Source organism: Motacilla alba, chromosome Z, assembly GCF_015832195.1.
Source record: "Motacilla alba alba isolate MOTALB_02 chromosome Z, Motacilla_alba_V1.0_pri, whole genome shotgun sequence".
Lineage (NCBI taxonomy): Eukaryota > Metazoa > Chordata > Aves > Passeriformes > Motacillidae > Motacilla > Motacilla alba.
The window spans coordinates 73,872,557-73,890,563 of NC_052046.1; the positions used below are offsets into that span (position 1 = coordinate 73,872,557).

The 18,007-nt window shown below is 42.2% G+C and overlaps 1 protein-coding gene across 5 annotated transcripts in view; it reads right to left on the reverse strand.

Moving 5' to 3' along the window:
- Window positions 1-2,937: 2,937 nt before the first annotated feature.
- Window positions 2,938-18,007, reverse strand: part of XRCC4 (X-ray repair cross complementing 4) — a 146,544-nt gene continuing 131,474 nt past the window's right edge. For 2 of the 5 annotated variants that reach the window (XM_038123674.1, XM_038123675.1), the window contains exon 8: window positions 3,875-4,625. In XM_038123674.1, coding sequence (XP_037979602.1) covers window positions 4,520-4,625 — 106 coding nt within the window. In that variant the 3' untranslated portion in view covers window positions 3,875-4,519. Of the gene's footprint in view, window positions 3,675-3,874; window positions 4,626-18,007 lie in introns of those variants that run through there. The other 3 variants (XM_038123672.1, XM_038123673.1, XM_038123671.1) reach the window with 2 other exon arrangements.

Sequence of the window (18,007 nt, forward strand, 5' to 3'; positions counted from 1 at the left end):
GAGCCATAAAAAAACCAAAAAACTGAGTTTTGTTTCCTTCCCAAGAAGGAACCTCAAAGTGGAATGGTCATCCTTTTAATCTAGGGCTTGCACAAACACCAGTTTGGATGATATTAGAATTCAGGGAAAAAAAAAAAAAAAAAAAGAAAAAAAAAAGGAAAAAAAAAAGAAAACCAAAAAACCCAACCAAAAAAAAAAAAAAAGGCAAAAAAACCCCAACAACAACAAAAAGTGATTTCTGGTTGCTGTTGTCACATCTGCCCAGTGGGACAGCATGAAATTCAATACCACACAGTGCCAAACTTCCCAGATCCACATCTTCAAAGAGGTTTCACTGCAATTCTTACTTTTTATTCCAATGCCACTGGTGAAACAGCTCAGTGAGACTGACCCCCAAGACTCATCCCTAGGGATCTCCAGAAACAATCTTTGTCCAGCTCAGTGTTTTCCTTTCTAAAAATGTTGATCTTTAAAAATCTGGTTTCATTTTCCTAACAGCAGCAGATTAATCCTGAGGACATGCATGAATTAAATTGATTCTGGAGCATAATTTCAACAGCAGTGAAATTGTTTAATGGTCAGCAGAGGATGAAAATTCAGATTTGACCAACGTTACGAGGAAAAGAAAGAAGACGAGATGGAGGATGACAGATCACCAAAAGGGAGAAAGGTTTTGTGAGCAGGCAGACTTTGTGAAGGGAATTAGAATAAAATTAGACCAGGGAAATATTTAGTAGCACAGTGGTACTAGCCCTTGCTGAGGGGATTGATGGTTGATCCTCTCTCAGTGGGGTAACCAAATCCTGGGCATTTTTCTCAGTTAGGATTGCTCAGAAGAAGTTCAGATGTATCACCTTCTGTCTCTAAGCACCCTGGGCATGCTTTTATTGCCTTGTTTTCCTCCCATTTTGACTTCACCATTCCCATATTTTATTTTTCTCAGAAAAACAGGAAAAAAAGACAAAAAAAGCTTTGCCTGAAACATTTATCAGCACCTGGATCCCCAAGTGTAAAGAGTTTTTCTTCCCTCAAGCACCTCCAGGCTGTTGGATCAAACTGCAGGAGCTGTCAGAGCCAACTGTACCACACTAAATATTTCCAGAGAATCACATTTACCCACACAGTCATTTATACATCACAGGCACAAAGGGAGGGAGAATCTGAGGCACACACAGACACGCACACGAGTGTCTGCTTTGGGGAATAATAGTGAGAAGGGAGTTAAAATAGTGATACAGATTGTCAAAACATTATCTCAAAATCAAACTAGCATTATCATGCCAAAGGCAGTACTTTATGCAGCACTTCCTCAAGAATTGATGGGGTTTTTTTGGGTTTTTTTTTTTTTTTTTTTGGTCCAGAACTTTCCCTTTTTCTCTCTCGAAAATAAATATTTTTGAGCTGTGCTTTTCAAAATTTGTTGGATGAACTCAGACCTCAAATAACAAATTGTTTTGCATGACAATACGCATTCTGTTCAAGCAGTTACATTAAAGGTATAGAACTCTAGATGAGTCTTTAATGAAAACATGGGTTTTCCTTCTGCAAAACAACTGCATGTTATATCCTCCTCCAAAATAACAGTTTAAACTGGTGGGGGGAAATGACTTTGTAAATTGATTTGTATTGATTTGTAGATCAATGCCAAGGATGAATGTTAATAAAGAATCTTTGGAATTTGATTTGTCACTCCTAACTTTGGTTAAGCCTTGAAAAACCCATTTCTGGGCATTTTTCTCTGTTTTGTCTCCTGTAATTTGGGGTAGGGGAGAAGCAGTTGAGTGATGTGACATCCCAGTGGCACACCTGGAAAAAGTGGTCTTATAAACACTGAGTTAGAGAACCCTGTCCACAAAACAAAACAAGGCTAAGTTTGGTAAATCTGCTAAAGAGGAGGGTGAGTGGGGTGAGGATTAAATCCAGAGCTGCTCGTGCAGGGATGGCAAAGAGCTTGGCTTTTCTCAGAGACGACCAAGCAACACCAAGTATTAATTTAGTAAGTCTTAAAAAACCTACATTTCATGAGGCATTTCCACAGGGTTCCCTTCCCAAAGAACACGAGTGAATTTGGAATAGATTTCACCTGTCTAGGGGAATTGGACGTATCTCCATGCACAGCAGGACAAAGCAGAGATTCCCCACTTCTCTCACAGATGAATTCCTGAGGAATTTTCACTGATTTCCTACAGTTTTGGCAGGAAAAAGCTACCTCTGCTCTGACACAATGAACTGATTTGGAGATTGGTGCTTTTTTCCCTGTCGAAGTCGACTGGAAAATGGAAAGTTATGTAAAAAAAAACACAGTAGTTTGTCAAATAAATCTTCAGAAGGGAGGATTTCACCAGCACTTCCCACGAGGCTGAGGACACTGGCAGTGCCAGAAGAGGTGTCTGAGTGTGCAAACAGCCCCAGCTGGGTGGGAAAGGGCTCTGCACTCCCCAGGCAGCACAACTGAGCTCACGCACATCAAGGGGTGCATCTGTGTCCCCCACCACGTAATCCTCTGCTCAGCTCCTGGCCTGACACTGCAAAACTCAAAAAAACAAAACAAAACAAAAAACCAAACCTGAACAAAAAACAAATAAACAAACAAAAACACAAAAAAAACCCCAAAAAACCAAAACAAGACTCAAAAATAATAACAAAAAAGCACAAAAAACCCCCACACAAAAAAAAACCAACCAAAAAACAACCAAAAATAACCCCCAAAAAATGAAAAACAAAAAATCACTAAAAAACCCAAAAATACCCCAAAAAATCCAAACAAAACCAATTTAGAAAACCCCAAAATGGAAACCAAAACCCACAAAAAACAAGAACCAAAAACTAAAGAACCCAAAACCACACATACAAAAAAAGAAAAACTCAAAAAAAACCCCCAAAACCCAACAACAACAACAAAAAACACAACAACAAAAAAAAAAACACAAAAAACAAAAACAACAAAAAAACAAAAAAAAAGGGAGAGAAAAGAATAAACACCTTCATGGACTTTATGACACGTGCCAACGGTGTGTAACATTTCCTATTTGCAACAACAACATTTTACTATTAGAAACCCAACAGCTTCCTGAAAGAGGGGACTTTTGTGGATGTCCAGCTCCGTTTTCTGCTGCAGGCACCATCAAGCCAAGCTCTGGCACTCCGGGTTAAGTCATGGAACATTTTCACTTTAAAACTGAAACCATGTACAAGCTTTTGCTGAAAGCATTGTCAGATCAGCACTGGAAGATTTTAAATCAGGCTGTGCCTATGAACGGGTGCATGAATGGCTCTTTTGTGGCCCTGCCACTTCCCAAGCACAAAGCCTTTTTAGCAAGCAAAATATTTTGGCCATTCTTATTTTTGCCGTGTGATTTATAGCACTGTCCCAAAGCCCTTTGTGAATTTAAAACGCTGTGTCTGTGGTTGTTTTTCAGAGAGGAATGCTTAAATATAATATTCCCAGATCCCCATGTTCTTGTATGAAGCCTGCATGTACTGACAGGGATGCTTTTAATTGTGTACAGGATGGAATTCTGGCAGAATCAGACTCACTTCAGTAATATCAAGTATTTTACCAAAGAGGTTTGCAACCCACAGAGCACAGGAAGATTTCCAGGACTGACTTCAGTGGGATTCCTCCTGCAGAAAGAACTGGATCCTTCTGTCTTAAGCAAGGATGGATTCAGGTCCTGAAAATGCAAAGCAGAATCCTGAGGTCCACATTGAGCTCTTCATTTTGACCACTGAAGGTAAATGCATGTTAACTTTGTCTTTCTGGTGAAGATTTAAATCTAAATGAATGCATCAGTTTGGGGCAAGACAAGCTCAGGCATTAACACTCTTTGGTAACTACTACCTTCACTCACAATGTCTAACAAATAAAGACAAATCCGATTTATTTTTTTCAAACGCATTTTATTTTCTCTATTTTTTATTTTCTTTTAAGAAATTGCCATAAGGAAAAAGCTGAAGTATCAAAAAATCACAATTCTAGACGCTGTGGGTTTCTACAGAAAGTTAAAATAGAGTCAATATCAACTGTAGTGGCACTTTACTCCCAAAAGCTGGAACCCCTTACAATGCACAGTGCCACAGAGAACCCTCCAGTTAAAGGACATTTTGGCCTTGACTCAGAACAGACCATTCCAAAGTCACACCTGCACCTCAAATAAAGCTGATTTATCCTTTCCAAGCCGGGGCTGAGCTGGGAAAGGTTGAGCTCAGGGCAGCTCTGGCATCACCTCATGCCTGGGGGCTGGAAGTGGTTGATCCCAAGGATGCAAAAACACATCCACAGTGCCCTCCCTGCCCTCATGCAGGTGATGAAAGCTCCACACAGAGCCCAAACTCGACCTTCAGACCCCCACAAATGAGGTGCAGCAGGGCCAAGGGTCTGCAAGAAGTGTGGTGCAGGAGGGTTTGGAGCCTCACAGCAAAGGTTTTGGCTTTTCTCTGTAAAAAAAAAAAAACCCTTTTCGTTTAAAAGTTATCCCTGCTGGCAGCACCTGTGTCCCTCTGCCCAGCCCACAGGTGGCTACATGTCCTCGAAGAGGTTCTCTGGCTCGCAGGAGTTTTCCAGGGTGTCCAGATCCCAATCCGGGCAGCGCTGCCCCGAGGCTGCCGGCGAGGCCGGGGGAGCCCTGGGAACAAAGAGCAGAGGGTGTGAGACAAACCCCGAAACAAAAATGAGTAATTCCAACACACCTGGGGGCTCCTCCTAGGGAGGGAAGTGGTTTCTGTGAGACCTAATCACTCCCTGGGGTGGCAGTGGCAAAGCAGGCAGAGGAAATTCAGTTTATAAATGTAATAAATTTATAAACTTATATTTATATATTTATATATTTATATAAAATTCTATATTAAAAGTTTTAAAATATATATATGTAATTTATATGTAATATATATGTAATTTATATTTATATTTATATTTATATTTATATTTATAGTATATTTGTATTTATTACTATAGTTTATTTTTATATTTTATATAAAGATATAAAGAATATATTTTATGCATAACTATATATAAAAATATATTTATAGCATATATTTATATTTACAGTTTTATATTTATATAAAAATTATATTAAAATAGTTTATAAATATATATTTATATAAAGTATATATATTTATATTCATGATTATAGTTTATATTTATATTTTATATAAATATATAAATAATATATAAATATATAAATATATACATAGAATATATTTTTATATATAGTTTTTTATTTATATAAAAATTTATATTTTAAAAGAGTTTATAAATGCACTTTCAGAAGTTTTTCAAACACCCTGAGAATGACCATTTCTCCCACAATTTCCACATGGAGAGCTGGGAAGAGCAGCCCAGATGCACAAATCATGCTAAGACACCATGTTCCCTGTTTCTGCTCTCTCTCCAGGGCATGATTCCAGTAAATTCCTTGTGCCTTGGGAAGGTGAAAAAAAAAAAAAAAAAAACCAAAAAAAACCAAAAAAAAAACAAAAACCAAAAACCAAACCACCACAAAACAACTGAATCCTGCAGAGAAACCTTTTTTCCTGTGACTTAGAGGGGATTTATCAATCACAGGGCTGTGAGTTTCCAGAGACAAGGAATTCCAGGGACCGGCATCAGTCACTGCCGTGATCTCCTAAGCTGGGCTCGGGACCTGGCTGCAGCTTCACAGGGGTTGGTGCCCACGTTCATTGCACTGCTGCAATGCTGACAAAAAAAGGTGAAAAGTGAGAAATTCAGGTATTGCCCGGGATGGGAAGAGCCGGACAGAAGTGGTGGAGAGTTCCACGCTCCAGTGCTGCCCTGTGAGGACTGAGGGCAATGAGGCAGGCAGTGAAATCTCACTTTTCAGACTGGCTCAAGCATCTGCCCTCAGCTGCTCTGTGTGGCACAGCCAGCACTGCTGGTCAAATTCAGCAATCTTCTGAACCAAATTTTTCCCTAACTCCCACCTAGGAATCTCTGGGAAGCAGAAGCCTCTATAAAAAAATGGCAATTCCAAAGGGGAATGAGCTCTCTGAGACACCAGGCACTGCCTGGCTCCCTCTTCAAGCTGCTCAGGCCCTCGGAGGCTCAGAGCTCTGAGAGTTCTGTGTTTCCTGGAGCTCGGGAATGAATTTAATTCCATCCCTGTTGTGCTCCAGGGCAATCAGCAGAAGCCCTGTAAATGCTGAGTCTTGGATGCTGCCACTTCCTGAGAGCTCTCCAGAATCCAGAAGGGTTTCCTCAGCACTCTCCGCCACTCCAGTTCTGCAAACCCCTCTGAATTCAATATATTGCTATATTCAGAGTATGGTAATTACTTTCTCTGAAAGTCTAACGAGCTTTCTCTGAGAACTCTTCCAAAACACTCTTCGTCAGGCCTGAACAAAATTGTGCCAAGCGTCTTTTACATTCCTTTTGGCATGCAGTGACACTGAAATATATATTTGCCTCACCAAAAAGTCACTGGGATTAGCTGTGAAACAGAACTGGACCCTTCACCAATGACCTCAGAGCATCCCACGCTGTTCTGGTGGCTAGAAATCAATTTATTTAAAAATAAAATACAGGCATCAAGCCCCAACAGAGGGATTCCAGGTTCAGTCACTGAAGGTGTGCTGTCCTTTTGCCTCTGTGGGTCCATCTCCAGTGAACCACACCGTGTGGAGCCACCCACTGATCATTTAAATTAATTCTGAAAGGTCTCATTAGCAAATAAATTAGGCTGTGGAGGCCTTTGTGCCACCATGGGATATTTCAGGTATGGTTTGTTGGTTTGTTTTTTTTTTTTTTTTTTTGAGCATATGCTCATATATTATTCAGGCATAAAAGAATTAAAAGACCTCTGAGACCCCACATTTGTTGTCTGGGAGGTTTCAGCTGTTCCAGAGCTTTCTGATTTGGACCGGGAAGCCTGACAGGGCTTAAGCAACGTCAACAACCATTCCATCCTCATTGGCTAAAACAACAGTTTTCAACACCATCCATGAGAGCACATCTTTAAGCCAAGCCACTGCTGAGTTTTCACATTGCACAGTGAGAACTATTGAGCTTCTGTGTCCTTGTAACAACGTGGTCCTCATTTAATCTCCAAAAAGCTGCCTCTGAATAAACCCAACCCCGCTTGCAGGGCGGAGGGATTGGGCTCTTCACACAAAGCTCATCAGCAACCTAATTTTGGTTTTAGGACTTGGTGACTCCCACTTGCATGGCAGCTGCTCGCTGGATGCCAATGGCCTGCTTTGTGCTGTGAAATTATTTTGGATTTCTCAGGGAGGCTGTATTTCCATATCCTGACACACAACTGAGTTAATTTCTGTAAATTGCAGCGAGTTGCACAGCCCTCTCTTGCCAAGAAGCCTGTAAGTAAGGCATTCTTCCTCAAAGTTTATTCTTCTGCTGGATCTCTTTTTGAAGTCTTGCCTTTTGGTAAACTTAAACTCCATTAACACATCTGGAGAACTGCTGACTATAAGAGATCATTTCATATTTCCTGACATTTAGTTCATAAATTAAGACAGAAGGCCAGACCCACAGCTGGTGTGAATCACTGCAGCACTAATAATGTCACTGCAGCTCTGCTGACTTACACCAGCTGAGATGCTGGCCCCAGATGCGGAGGAAAGTGATTACATGAGTTGGTGCTTCTTTCCAGAGCTGAGCAGGAGTCCTGAGGAGCAAAAGACACACACAAGGCTCTCCTCACCCAACAGCCCAGGAGCCACTCAGGGCCATGGCTCTGCAGAAGCTGCACCAAAAACCACTTTATTTTCTGGAAAGAGGAAGTGTCCTTGCACTTTGATTTGCCTCCAGAGCCAGCCCAGCACACTGTGGTTATGATTCTACCCAAGCTTTTGTCCTGCAGAGAGAAAAACCCTCGCAGAACAACGTGGATGGAAAGGTTTCCTAAGAAACTTGAGCAATCCAGGATGGTGCCCCTGAACTACTGCATTATTTCCCTATTTTTTTTAGTAATTAAAATAATTGCTTCCAACCCTGAGCTGGCATTTTACCCAGTGAGGGCATCTCAGCTCTCACCATCTCAGCTCTCACCAGTGTGTTCATCTTTTCCCCAGCTTGGTTTAATGCTTCCCTGCTTCCTCTGGACATGAATCTTAATAAAGGCTTAATACCATGAGCAGATAATAACAGAGGATAAAACCTGATACACACTTCCTTCAGTATCACAAAAATAGGTGTCAGCAGCAGCTCATAGGCAGAGAATTATTACAACATTAATATCTCCAATATCTCGAATACATCAATTTTTTTAATCGATATCTTGAATTTTTGAGGCCCCTACTAAAGCTCGTGGCTGCTGCTGAAATCTTGGCCTTGGATAACCAATGCTCCATGGTGCTCTCAGTGCTCCTGGGAGAAATCCTGTCTGCCTGTGGTTACTGGGAAAAAAAGAGGAAAGTTAAGCATAAAAAGAAAAAAAAATGGTGTCATGGAGAAGGGGGGGGAAAGCCTCTCACATGAAGTGATGCCCTGAGAACACTCCGTGTAGAGAGAGCTCTTTAAAATGGAATATTAAAAATGTGGGTAGGCTAAATGGGAGCTAGATGTGATTAAAAACATGATGGTATTCCCCCTTAGAGATATGCTAGAGTCACTATAAGGTAAACTACAGAGGCATTTTTCTTTTTAATTCAACGTAGAATGGAAAAAGAAAATAAAATGGTTTACGTTTTGGCAGTAGCAAGAGTATTCAGCTTCCAGATATAGTTTTTGCTGGCATTTCTTCCTTGAAATGATATGAAAGCAGGCCCATATACTTCTAAATAATCCTGCAAAATGCAAATCCCGCCAAGTCCTGAAGAACTTGCTGGGTGCATTCAACTTCATGACTTGAAATTAGAGTTGAGGGACTTTTCCCTAAGTTAGTGAAGAAACTGAGGTTTTTTTTGGGTCCATCTGAAGAGAGCAGTGGTGTCAGACACTTTCAGAGCCCAATCTATGCCTGGCCCCAAGACAAATTCGTAGAGAAATTAGAGAAAGTAGAAAAAAGTAGAGAAAGTAGAGAAAAATACTCAGGAAATAGCTGAATAGAACAATCCCATCCTCCTAAGCTCAGTGTGTCGAGCAAGTCCAGTCTCCACTGAGGTCACCAGACAGACAATGATAGCAACACCAATAATAAAATAAAATAAAATAAATAAAATAAAATAAAATAAAATAAAATAAAATAAAATAAAATAAAATAAAATAATAATAATAATAAAATAATATTAGTATCATCTTGTTCAATCTCACAGTTAATGAAGAATATTTTCAATGCAGCAACCACAAAGTTAATGTTTCACCAGGGAATCAAATGTTCCTTCATAAGCTTCCACCTCTGGCTGGAGGCCAACCTGCACCTGCACCCATCACCACCTCTGCACTGTAGAGCAAGCCTGGAATTCCCTCAGTGAAACACAACTTAAAGCCAAACTTTAAAACCCAGGATGATTTTAAGTTTTGTCTTCAGCTCCTGTGAGCGACGCTCTTCCTCCTCTGGGACTAGAAATGGTCAAATGTGGGATGATTTTGTTTGATGCTTGTACAAGTTGTGTGGGTTTCTTTTTTTTTTTTTTTTTAGTCCACATATCCTTGGAATCCTCCAGAGGGAAGAAAGTGAACTTGGAATCCCTCAAATATCCTATAAATTGACACACTGATTGCAGCACGAGCAAACCAATCTTCTATATTGACAAGATGCTCATATTTATCTCTTAATGACATAACTTTTAATATCTGATATAATTTCAAATAATTGGTCTAGATCAGTTCTCAACACTTCTGTTCATCCACTGCATTTATTTAGTCCTACAAAGCAGAAACTTTTTTAGGGACTTCTATCCTGTGAGTTGCAAATTCCCAATTAACTTCAGCTGGCATTGGTGCAGGTCCTTATGTCAAGAGAACATTCTGGTTTAGCAACATAAATACAGCCTTGGATCTTCCCATATGATCAAACACGCTTACAGATGCTCACTAACAAAGATCTACTTAAAAATGTAATAATAGATGTCACTTACAAGGAAAAAAGCCTAAACCATGTTTGTTTTAGACAAGTGGCACACATTTCTGTGGCTCATTTCCACTTAAACTCCTTCCTGCTTAAATAAACTACACCACATGCACTTTGAGGAGCACACCAGCACCACTGCCTTCACTGGGGGAAAAAAACACAAACCTCTTAATCACAGCTACAAAAGCGCAGAGTAAAGGGGAAAATCTTTGGTTTGTTTAGGAATTTTGTCAAGGCCTTTCATAAATCCAGTGCGCTGGAAATCTCCTGGCAAATGCTGGGAGACATTTCTCATCATCATTAAGCACTATTTATCACATATACATCTATATAACACCAAATCTGGCTGAACTGTGCCGTAATCCTGCTCCAGGCTGCCAGATCCACCCTTTCCTACCCCTCAGGGTGACCACAGAGACCTCAGAGGGCAAATAAAAAAAACCTCCTGGTTTGATTTCTTGCATAGGGAATGTGTGTCCTGGTGATCCTCTGCCTGCATCCCTGAGGGGGTGGAGGTGGAGTGTGGAGGGATGGTGTTTTCCACCCCAAAATCTGGTGACTGCACATGGCAGCTACAAGTGAGAGCCACGCTAAAGCAAAGAACAAAAGAGTATTTAACTGGAGAAAAGCAGGAGTTGGTTTAAAGTTAAGTCTGAGCTTGCAGAGCCTCCTGAACCACAGACTCAGCCTGCAGCTCTCTGGGGCCCACCCTCTGCACTGCCTGCTGAAGGAGGAAACCACCCCCTCCACAAATTAACAACGTTTGAAGTATTCTGAGAGAAAAAAAAATGCACCAGTCCAGCATCTGTACGATGAAAATTTCTCCTCTCAGTACCAGACTGGGGTACTCTGATTTAGGAGTGCTGTGGTTTGATGTGGGCGGAATTTGGGGAAGTAATACAAAAGGTTTTTGTATAATTAATAGTTTGTGGAATTATTAAGAAATTGGATATGTTTTTGTGAAAGATATAAGTTAAAGATGGAAAAAAACCCCTTGTTTTTTGGTTTTTTTTGGTTGTTTTTTTTTTTTTTCTGGGGTGTTTCTTGGTTCTTTTACTGATTATTGGGTAAAAGAGGGAGAGTTGTGGGGTTGGTCTTGTTTTGGGAAATTTTAAAATTAAAGAAATCTTAAATTACCAAACCAAAACCACTAGAAGGAGAATCCATGGGCTCTTTTAAAAACTCCTACGACCGAAATGAAGCACATTCCCTCTCCCTGCTGAACAATTTGTGCACGTACACCTGGGCACCATCAGGAGCCCATTTCTGCCCACATCACCCATTATGCACAGATCTGCTCAGCAGGTTTGGGATCGCTCACTTTAATCGGCTTTTTGCAGAAAACCACTTCAGATCAGTGGAGCATGTGGATGTTTCACTCCTGTAGGTGTTTTCCAATGACAAGATGCACTCAGAAACACAGAGCAGCAGCGAGTTCCTAATAAATCTGGGAGCAGGATTCAATTTACAAGCTAAGGTAGAGCAGATGAAGTACAGCAAGGTTTTTACCCCCCCTCTAAGAGGTCTCTATTGAATATAAAATTGGTATTTTGGAACTCAGAACTGCTGCTTTCCTCTCTGCTGCCTCTTAACTCCCATTCAACCTCTCCCTGTGTTCCTGCTGACCCCTCCCCAGCCACGGATCTGAATTCATTCATACTTTTCTGAAATGAGATCAAAGCTTTGATAATTAAGATCAAACAATCGCCTGCAGTGACACCTGTGAGAGCTGAAACCTGTTCAAACACACAGGAAGGGAAAAATTAAAAAAAAACCAAAAAAACCCACCAAAAAACCAAAAAAAACAAAAACAAAAAGAAGGGGACAGAGTGTATTCAGACCAAACACACAAGTTCATTACTTGCTGGGTAAATGCTGCAAAGGAGTCTGGAGAATGAGATTTTTAAGAAAGGTTCCACCATCCCCAAATAAACAACAAAACCCCAGCTAAACAAAAGGATGGGAGTGGCCTTGTGTGTTTCCTTTGTGAAAATTACCATCAAATGAGGGCCTTTCTTCTCCATGAGTCACTCTGCTTTGTAAACAGTCAAAAATCACAGGAAGCAGTGACAGCCCAGCTGGGATGGCAATCACCCCCAAAGATGGAAAGAGGAGCCCAGAAGGGCCACCAGGCTCTGCATCAGCAAGCCACCCGTGCCCTTTTGGGAAAGGAACCAAGACAAGCCATGGAGCTATGAGACACAAACTAAAAAAGTGACATTTTAAACAGAAATTTCTGATTTCCACCTCTCCACAGATCAAGGCACAGCTTCAGGGAGCCCTCCTGTCCCCTCCACCAGATGCTCCTTCTCAGGCTCCAGGTTTTCAGAAGACACTGAAATCAGGACATAAAGAACAGGTCTGGGATAAAATCTAGGCATTTGAGGGTGAACTGTGAGGCTCCTCAGGAGCACTAACCCACACAGGAAGGTGTGACACTGGCCACTGTGCCCTTCCAGCCTGCTCAGCACCTGCATGGACACCTGCAGGTTCCATTTCACACTGGTGTTAGCTGGGAAAAAAAAAAAAAAACACTCAGCGATTTTGGGTCATGGTGGGGTGGAATCAGCACCTTCCTGTGAGGAGGAAAGAGGCTGTGTCAGGGTAAAAAAAAAAGGGATGACCCACCAGCTGTCCACTATGTAGGAACAGCTGTCCTTGGGCCAACTCAACTCTGCCCAGGTTGCTTTTGGTGTGTTCAGCACCTCCCAGGGAATTTCTCTTTCATGGCCCTGTGTCCTCTCAAGGTCAGGGAAACTTCCCAGAGTTTAGGAACTGTATAAGAACAGAATGAAATGTATAGGAACAGAAAAACCACAGCAGAAAGCACAGCATACCATGAAAACATGACAAAACTGATTAGATACCAGTGTACAGTAATTTTCTACACACAGCTGCCCCAACTCCAGCCCAAGCCAGATTTTTACCTTCAGCTCTGACATATTAGTACAAACCTAAAGTATGTCCAGAAAATTTTCTTGTGCTGCTCTGGTTCAAAGCAGCATCCAAACCACAAACATTACACAGTTTTAATCCACAGAGAGCCTTGAAAACGATCCCAGTGCTGCACCACCACTGAAAAATTTAGATAGTTTGCCTTTCTGTTGAGTTTCAGCACAGTGCTGTAAAGGAATTTTTCATCTTACATTAAAAGCATTAAGAGAAAAGGGAGCACCATGCAGCTGGGACTTTATTAGGAGAAGGCAGGTGTCAATCAGAGGAGAATAATCATGGTTCACATACTAAATAGGTGCTTCTGCCTGGGTAAAACAACCCAGAAATAGCACTGAAAATGGAGCTGCAGCTGGATCTTGAGGCAGGGGGAACAGGTCCTCTCAGTGGGAACCCACATGGTTTTTATCCACCCTGTGGTGCTGGGAAAAAGGGGAAGGATAATGCACATTTTTTCAAGTGCACCTCCTCACCTGATGTCTCAATTGTTTTCTTTCCAGAGGAAAAGAAATTAGAATCAATAGTCAGTCCATGGCCCAAAAGCACAGGGAAGACACTGTCTGCTGTTAATTAAGATTGTGACAGATTGAGCATTCTGAATCCTGATTCTGTCTGAAATGGGTGTCTTTAAAAAGGAGAGAGAGGAGAGGAAGGGGAAAGAGCAGGGCACAGGAATTCCCATCTAAAAGAGCAGATCACAAAATAAAATAAAATAAAATGAAAATCTGGGATAAAGTCTCATGTTCAGAATAGGCAGTTAAAATAGTACAGAATTATGCAAAAAATTTAAATACCTAGTTGTTCAAAGAGCCTTTTAAAATTTTATTTTAAAGCATTATTATAAATAAAAATGGTTGCTTGAAAAGTTTCCCAAGCAATCTGCCAGACCGAAGACATTCCTGGTATCATTAGAGGGGGAAAAAAAATTCAGGATTTAGTCTGAAGCACAGGTTTTCAGTTTGAGCTTAGCTTAACTTGTGAAATAACCAACATCACTTCTAAAAATAATTTACCAGACATATTTCCAACCCTTTCTACATTGCCATCCTCAGTATTGCTAATTGCAATAAAATATTCAAGCAAGAGTAACAGAAGCTCATTCTAAACCTGGAGGAACCCAACAAGAGCCATCACAGCCAGGGTTTGGTGCCCTCAAAATGTCGAGTTTCAAGCCTAACATAATTCTTTGGAGCCTCCACTTTCCCTGTCCCAGAAGGAGGAGAATAAGCTGTTTTCTGATGGGAATGCAAGGAAAACAGACCTTTTTAACTGCAGAACACCACAACACTCCATAGACTGCCAATAAAGTTATAAATGTGAAGAATAAGTTTGATATTACTGGTGAAAAAATACTGCAAGGGCCTCGAGGCCCTTGTTGGAGTGAGGGAAGTTTCAGTGGCGTTGTTTCTGAATTTTCTACCTACAGAAAAACTCAAACTGCTCAAACTTAAACTACTCCTGCCCTTCCCTCTCAAGAGTTTGATGATCAGGTGCATTTAAGTGATTCTTGATAACAGCAAGAGCTCAACAGGCAGGAGAAAGAGCTGGAAGACAAGTTAAAAAGAAAAAAAAAACAAAACCCAACTCTTATTTGATTGCTAAAGCTGTACAAAACCAGAGCAGCAAGCAATGCTCATGCTCCCAGGCAGAATGTGTGTAGTAAGGTGCTTCCCTTCCTCTAAGCATCCTAGACCTGATCCCAGCATCACAAAAAATCAGCAGATTCAGAAGGTTTGGAAGCGGACTGGGGGCTTATCAAAACCACACAGTTCTCCCCAGGGCTTTAAACAGCAGAAAATCATGAAAGGAAAATACCTCCTGTAAGGTTTCTCTATTGCTGCTTTCAAAAACGAGAGGGGATAAAACCAGCCGTCCCCCTTTTGCACAGGGGGATGAAAAATGGGATAGCATAAACATCCAGGACAATCCTTTTGAAGTTTGGATCAGAAACAAAAAACAAAAAGAAAAAAAGGAATGAAGCCTCGGGGGCAGGGGCAGGGGAAGGGAAGCTGCTGCTTTATCGCATTGAGTCATTCATCTTGAGCACTTCTGTGTGTCTATTACTTGTCAGAAATTGCAAATTAGGCAACGGGAGGGTGATAAAACCAGACATTCCTAGAAAACCTTCCTAGCAGATGATGCCTAATTCAAAGGAGTGAGTTTTTTCCTTCCAACAGTTGCCTGAAAAGACAAAAACTCCAGTGAAACTGTCTCTGGTGAGCAGTCCGGATCGATACGAGGCGAGCAGCTAGAATTAAATCAATAAAGGGAATAATGAACCTGAAGACACTTCTGCTCAAAGCAGAAAGCCCAGATGATTCAAATTCCCTCACAGACACCATCCTGCCTCACCAGGGCTGACTGTTCTCCACACAGCTCGAAGCTGAGGGGCCACTGTGCTGCTGAAAATGCCTTAATGATGATTAAATACCTGCAGAACGATCAAAAATTGAAGTTTTACAAAGCTGGGTGAGGAAGGCATGGGACTCCTGGGACCATGCAGAGCAACCCAAGTTTGGACAAAAATCCCATTTCTGGAGAGGCTGTTACTGGCAGGGTGAAGGGGGCAGCTGGAGAAGGGTGAGCAGGGGTCACACCACACCTCACAAAGTTGTTCCTTGCCTTGCTCACATTGCCCAGGTGTGCCTGGGCTCCCAAAACAGTGCCAAAAACACCCATCCTCCCACCGTGCCCCTCAGTGCATTTCATTTATTGTCCCACCCTCACTGTCTGACACATCTTGGTGGCAAACCCCAATTTCTGCATTGGCAGGAACAGCACCTCCCTGGCAGGACCCAGTGTGGTTCCAAACTGGGAGAAGCTGGAGCCCTGCCAGGTGTAGCACAGGCAGCTTTTGGGGCAGGAATGGGTTTTTTGAGAGGTTAGGTGCACTACACTGCAGCAGAACCTCCAGTGGGTGATGTATTGCTGCCCTTTCCAGAGGTGAACTCCCTTAATGGAGAAGTGAGCTCCAGAGGCACTGAGGGCTTTGCTGTGCTCACAAGTGCTTCTTTGTGCAACAGGAAACGAAGAGAATCTTCTCTGGGGGAAATAAAAAAAAGGAAAGAAAAAGGAAAAAATTCAACATGGAAATAAGAATGCTGTGGGTTGATCCTGGCTGGGTACCAAGTGCCCAGCAAGGCTGCCCTGCCACCCCAATCCTCAGCTGAGGAGGGCAAGGACATCACAGGAATGTAGCCATGATATTTTATGAAAAATCCTTTTACCATGATTTTCTTCTCCTGAGAAGCTGAGGGGGCCTCAGAAACAAATAAAAACAATGATTATCTGCTAGTGTGGAATGCAACAAGTGCACTGTTGATTGATCCATATCGAGCATTTCTACTTAATGACCAATCAAGGATGCAGCTGGGTCAGACTCTCTGGGAGTCACAGAATTTTGTTATTCATTCCATTCTATTCCTGTCTCACCTTCTGATGGTTCCTTTCTCTCTGTTCTTTTCATATAGTTTTAGTGTGGCACTTTTAATATAATATATATCATCATATAATAAACCAGCCTTCTGAAACATAGAATCAAAATTCCATCTCTCTTCATTTTTCCTGACTGCCCTAAATGCCACACAGGTGGGCTCTGCTCCTTCTTCTTCAGGGGCTGGACTCCTCGCATTCCTTCCCTGCCCCAGTGTGGGTCCCTTCCATGGGCTCAGTCCCTCAGGAATTCCCCCAGCGTGGGTCCCCCTCGAGCTCACAACATTCCCACCAAACCTGCTCCAGCCTGGGCTCCTCTCTCCCCACAGCTCCTGCCAGGACCCTCTTCCAGCCTGGGCTCCCCTTGGGGGTCACAGCCTCCCCCAGGGACCCCCTGGCCCACAGTGGGGTGCTGCAGTGGGATCTGAGCCCCCCAGCCCCCTCCTCCCCTGAGCTGGGGGCTGCAGGGCTGTGCCTCTCACTGTGCCCCTCCCCAGCTGCAGCTGCACAGGTTCTTCCCCCCTCATCTGCCACCCCAGAGGTGCCACCAGCAAGAAAAATCACTCAGAGAGTCCTGGTAAGGCTGCTGTTAATGCAAAAAGCACGAGGAAGTAAAGCATGACGTGTTAATGGCTGTTTTGCAAGGCCAGATTGCAACCCAGCCATCCAAGGGAAAATTAGGCAGCCTTAAAATACAGATTTGGAAACAGATTTTTTTTTTTTCCCCCCAACACGTCTTGAATTCAGTTTGCTAAGTGGCTGCCTGGCCACCCTTGCAGCCTGTGGGCTCAAGCACTCATCACATCCTGGAGTATCCCACCTCCACAAGAAATCCAAGGAAGTAACTGTGGCCCACAGACCCCCTGAACTTGTCCCTTAAATGACAGACATTCAGGGAGTTGTGTAGCACCAAAGGTGCTCCAGAGCCTGGCAATGTGATTTTATCTGAAAGTGGAGGCTACTGAGGAGGAAGAGGAGGAGGAGATGTTCTTGCCAATCCTCCTCGGAATAATGTCTGTGAAGCTCTGTACATAAATATATATATACAATTATGTACAGGCAGCAGGGGATCGCCTGGCTATGCTTTTCAGCCAAATCAAAGGCACACATTAAATATACATCCTCGTTAATTCTAAGAAACATTGGGAAACTGGGGCTTTGGGCACATAAAGCAATGACCTAATTACACTCATCCACATACAGCATTTTTCCTACTCCCAGCAGATAAAATGCTTAGCAACCCCCCCTGCCCTTCCTGAAATTTGTTGCACAATGTTCCTGTCACCAGTGCTGCTCTGGTCTGCCTTAGATGTGACTGTTTCACAGACTAAACCACACACATTGCCAGGGAGTCATCGGGTCTCCCTTGAACTTAAATCACACAGTTTTTGGGAAGAGACGTGAAAAGAAAAAAGGCTTGCAAAATGGAATGGTATGTCCAGCACATGCCTTACATCCAATATGAACGAATATTCATAAACTCATACATTGCAACACACTCCACTCCAAATTCAGATTATACTCCCCTTTGCACCTGAGTTTTTAAAGGTGTCCTCCCCGCCACAGAAAAACATATTTATATTTCCCTTTTAAAACACACCAGTTATACAGCTGGGGTTTGGGATTTGTCTAACACT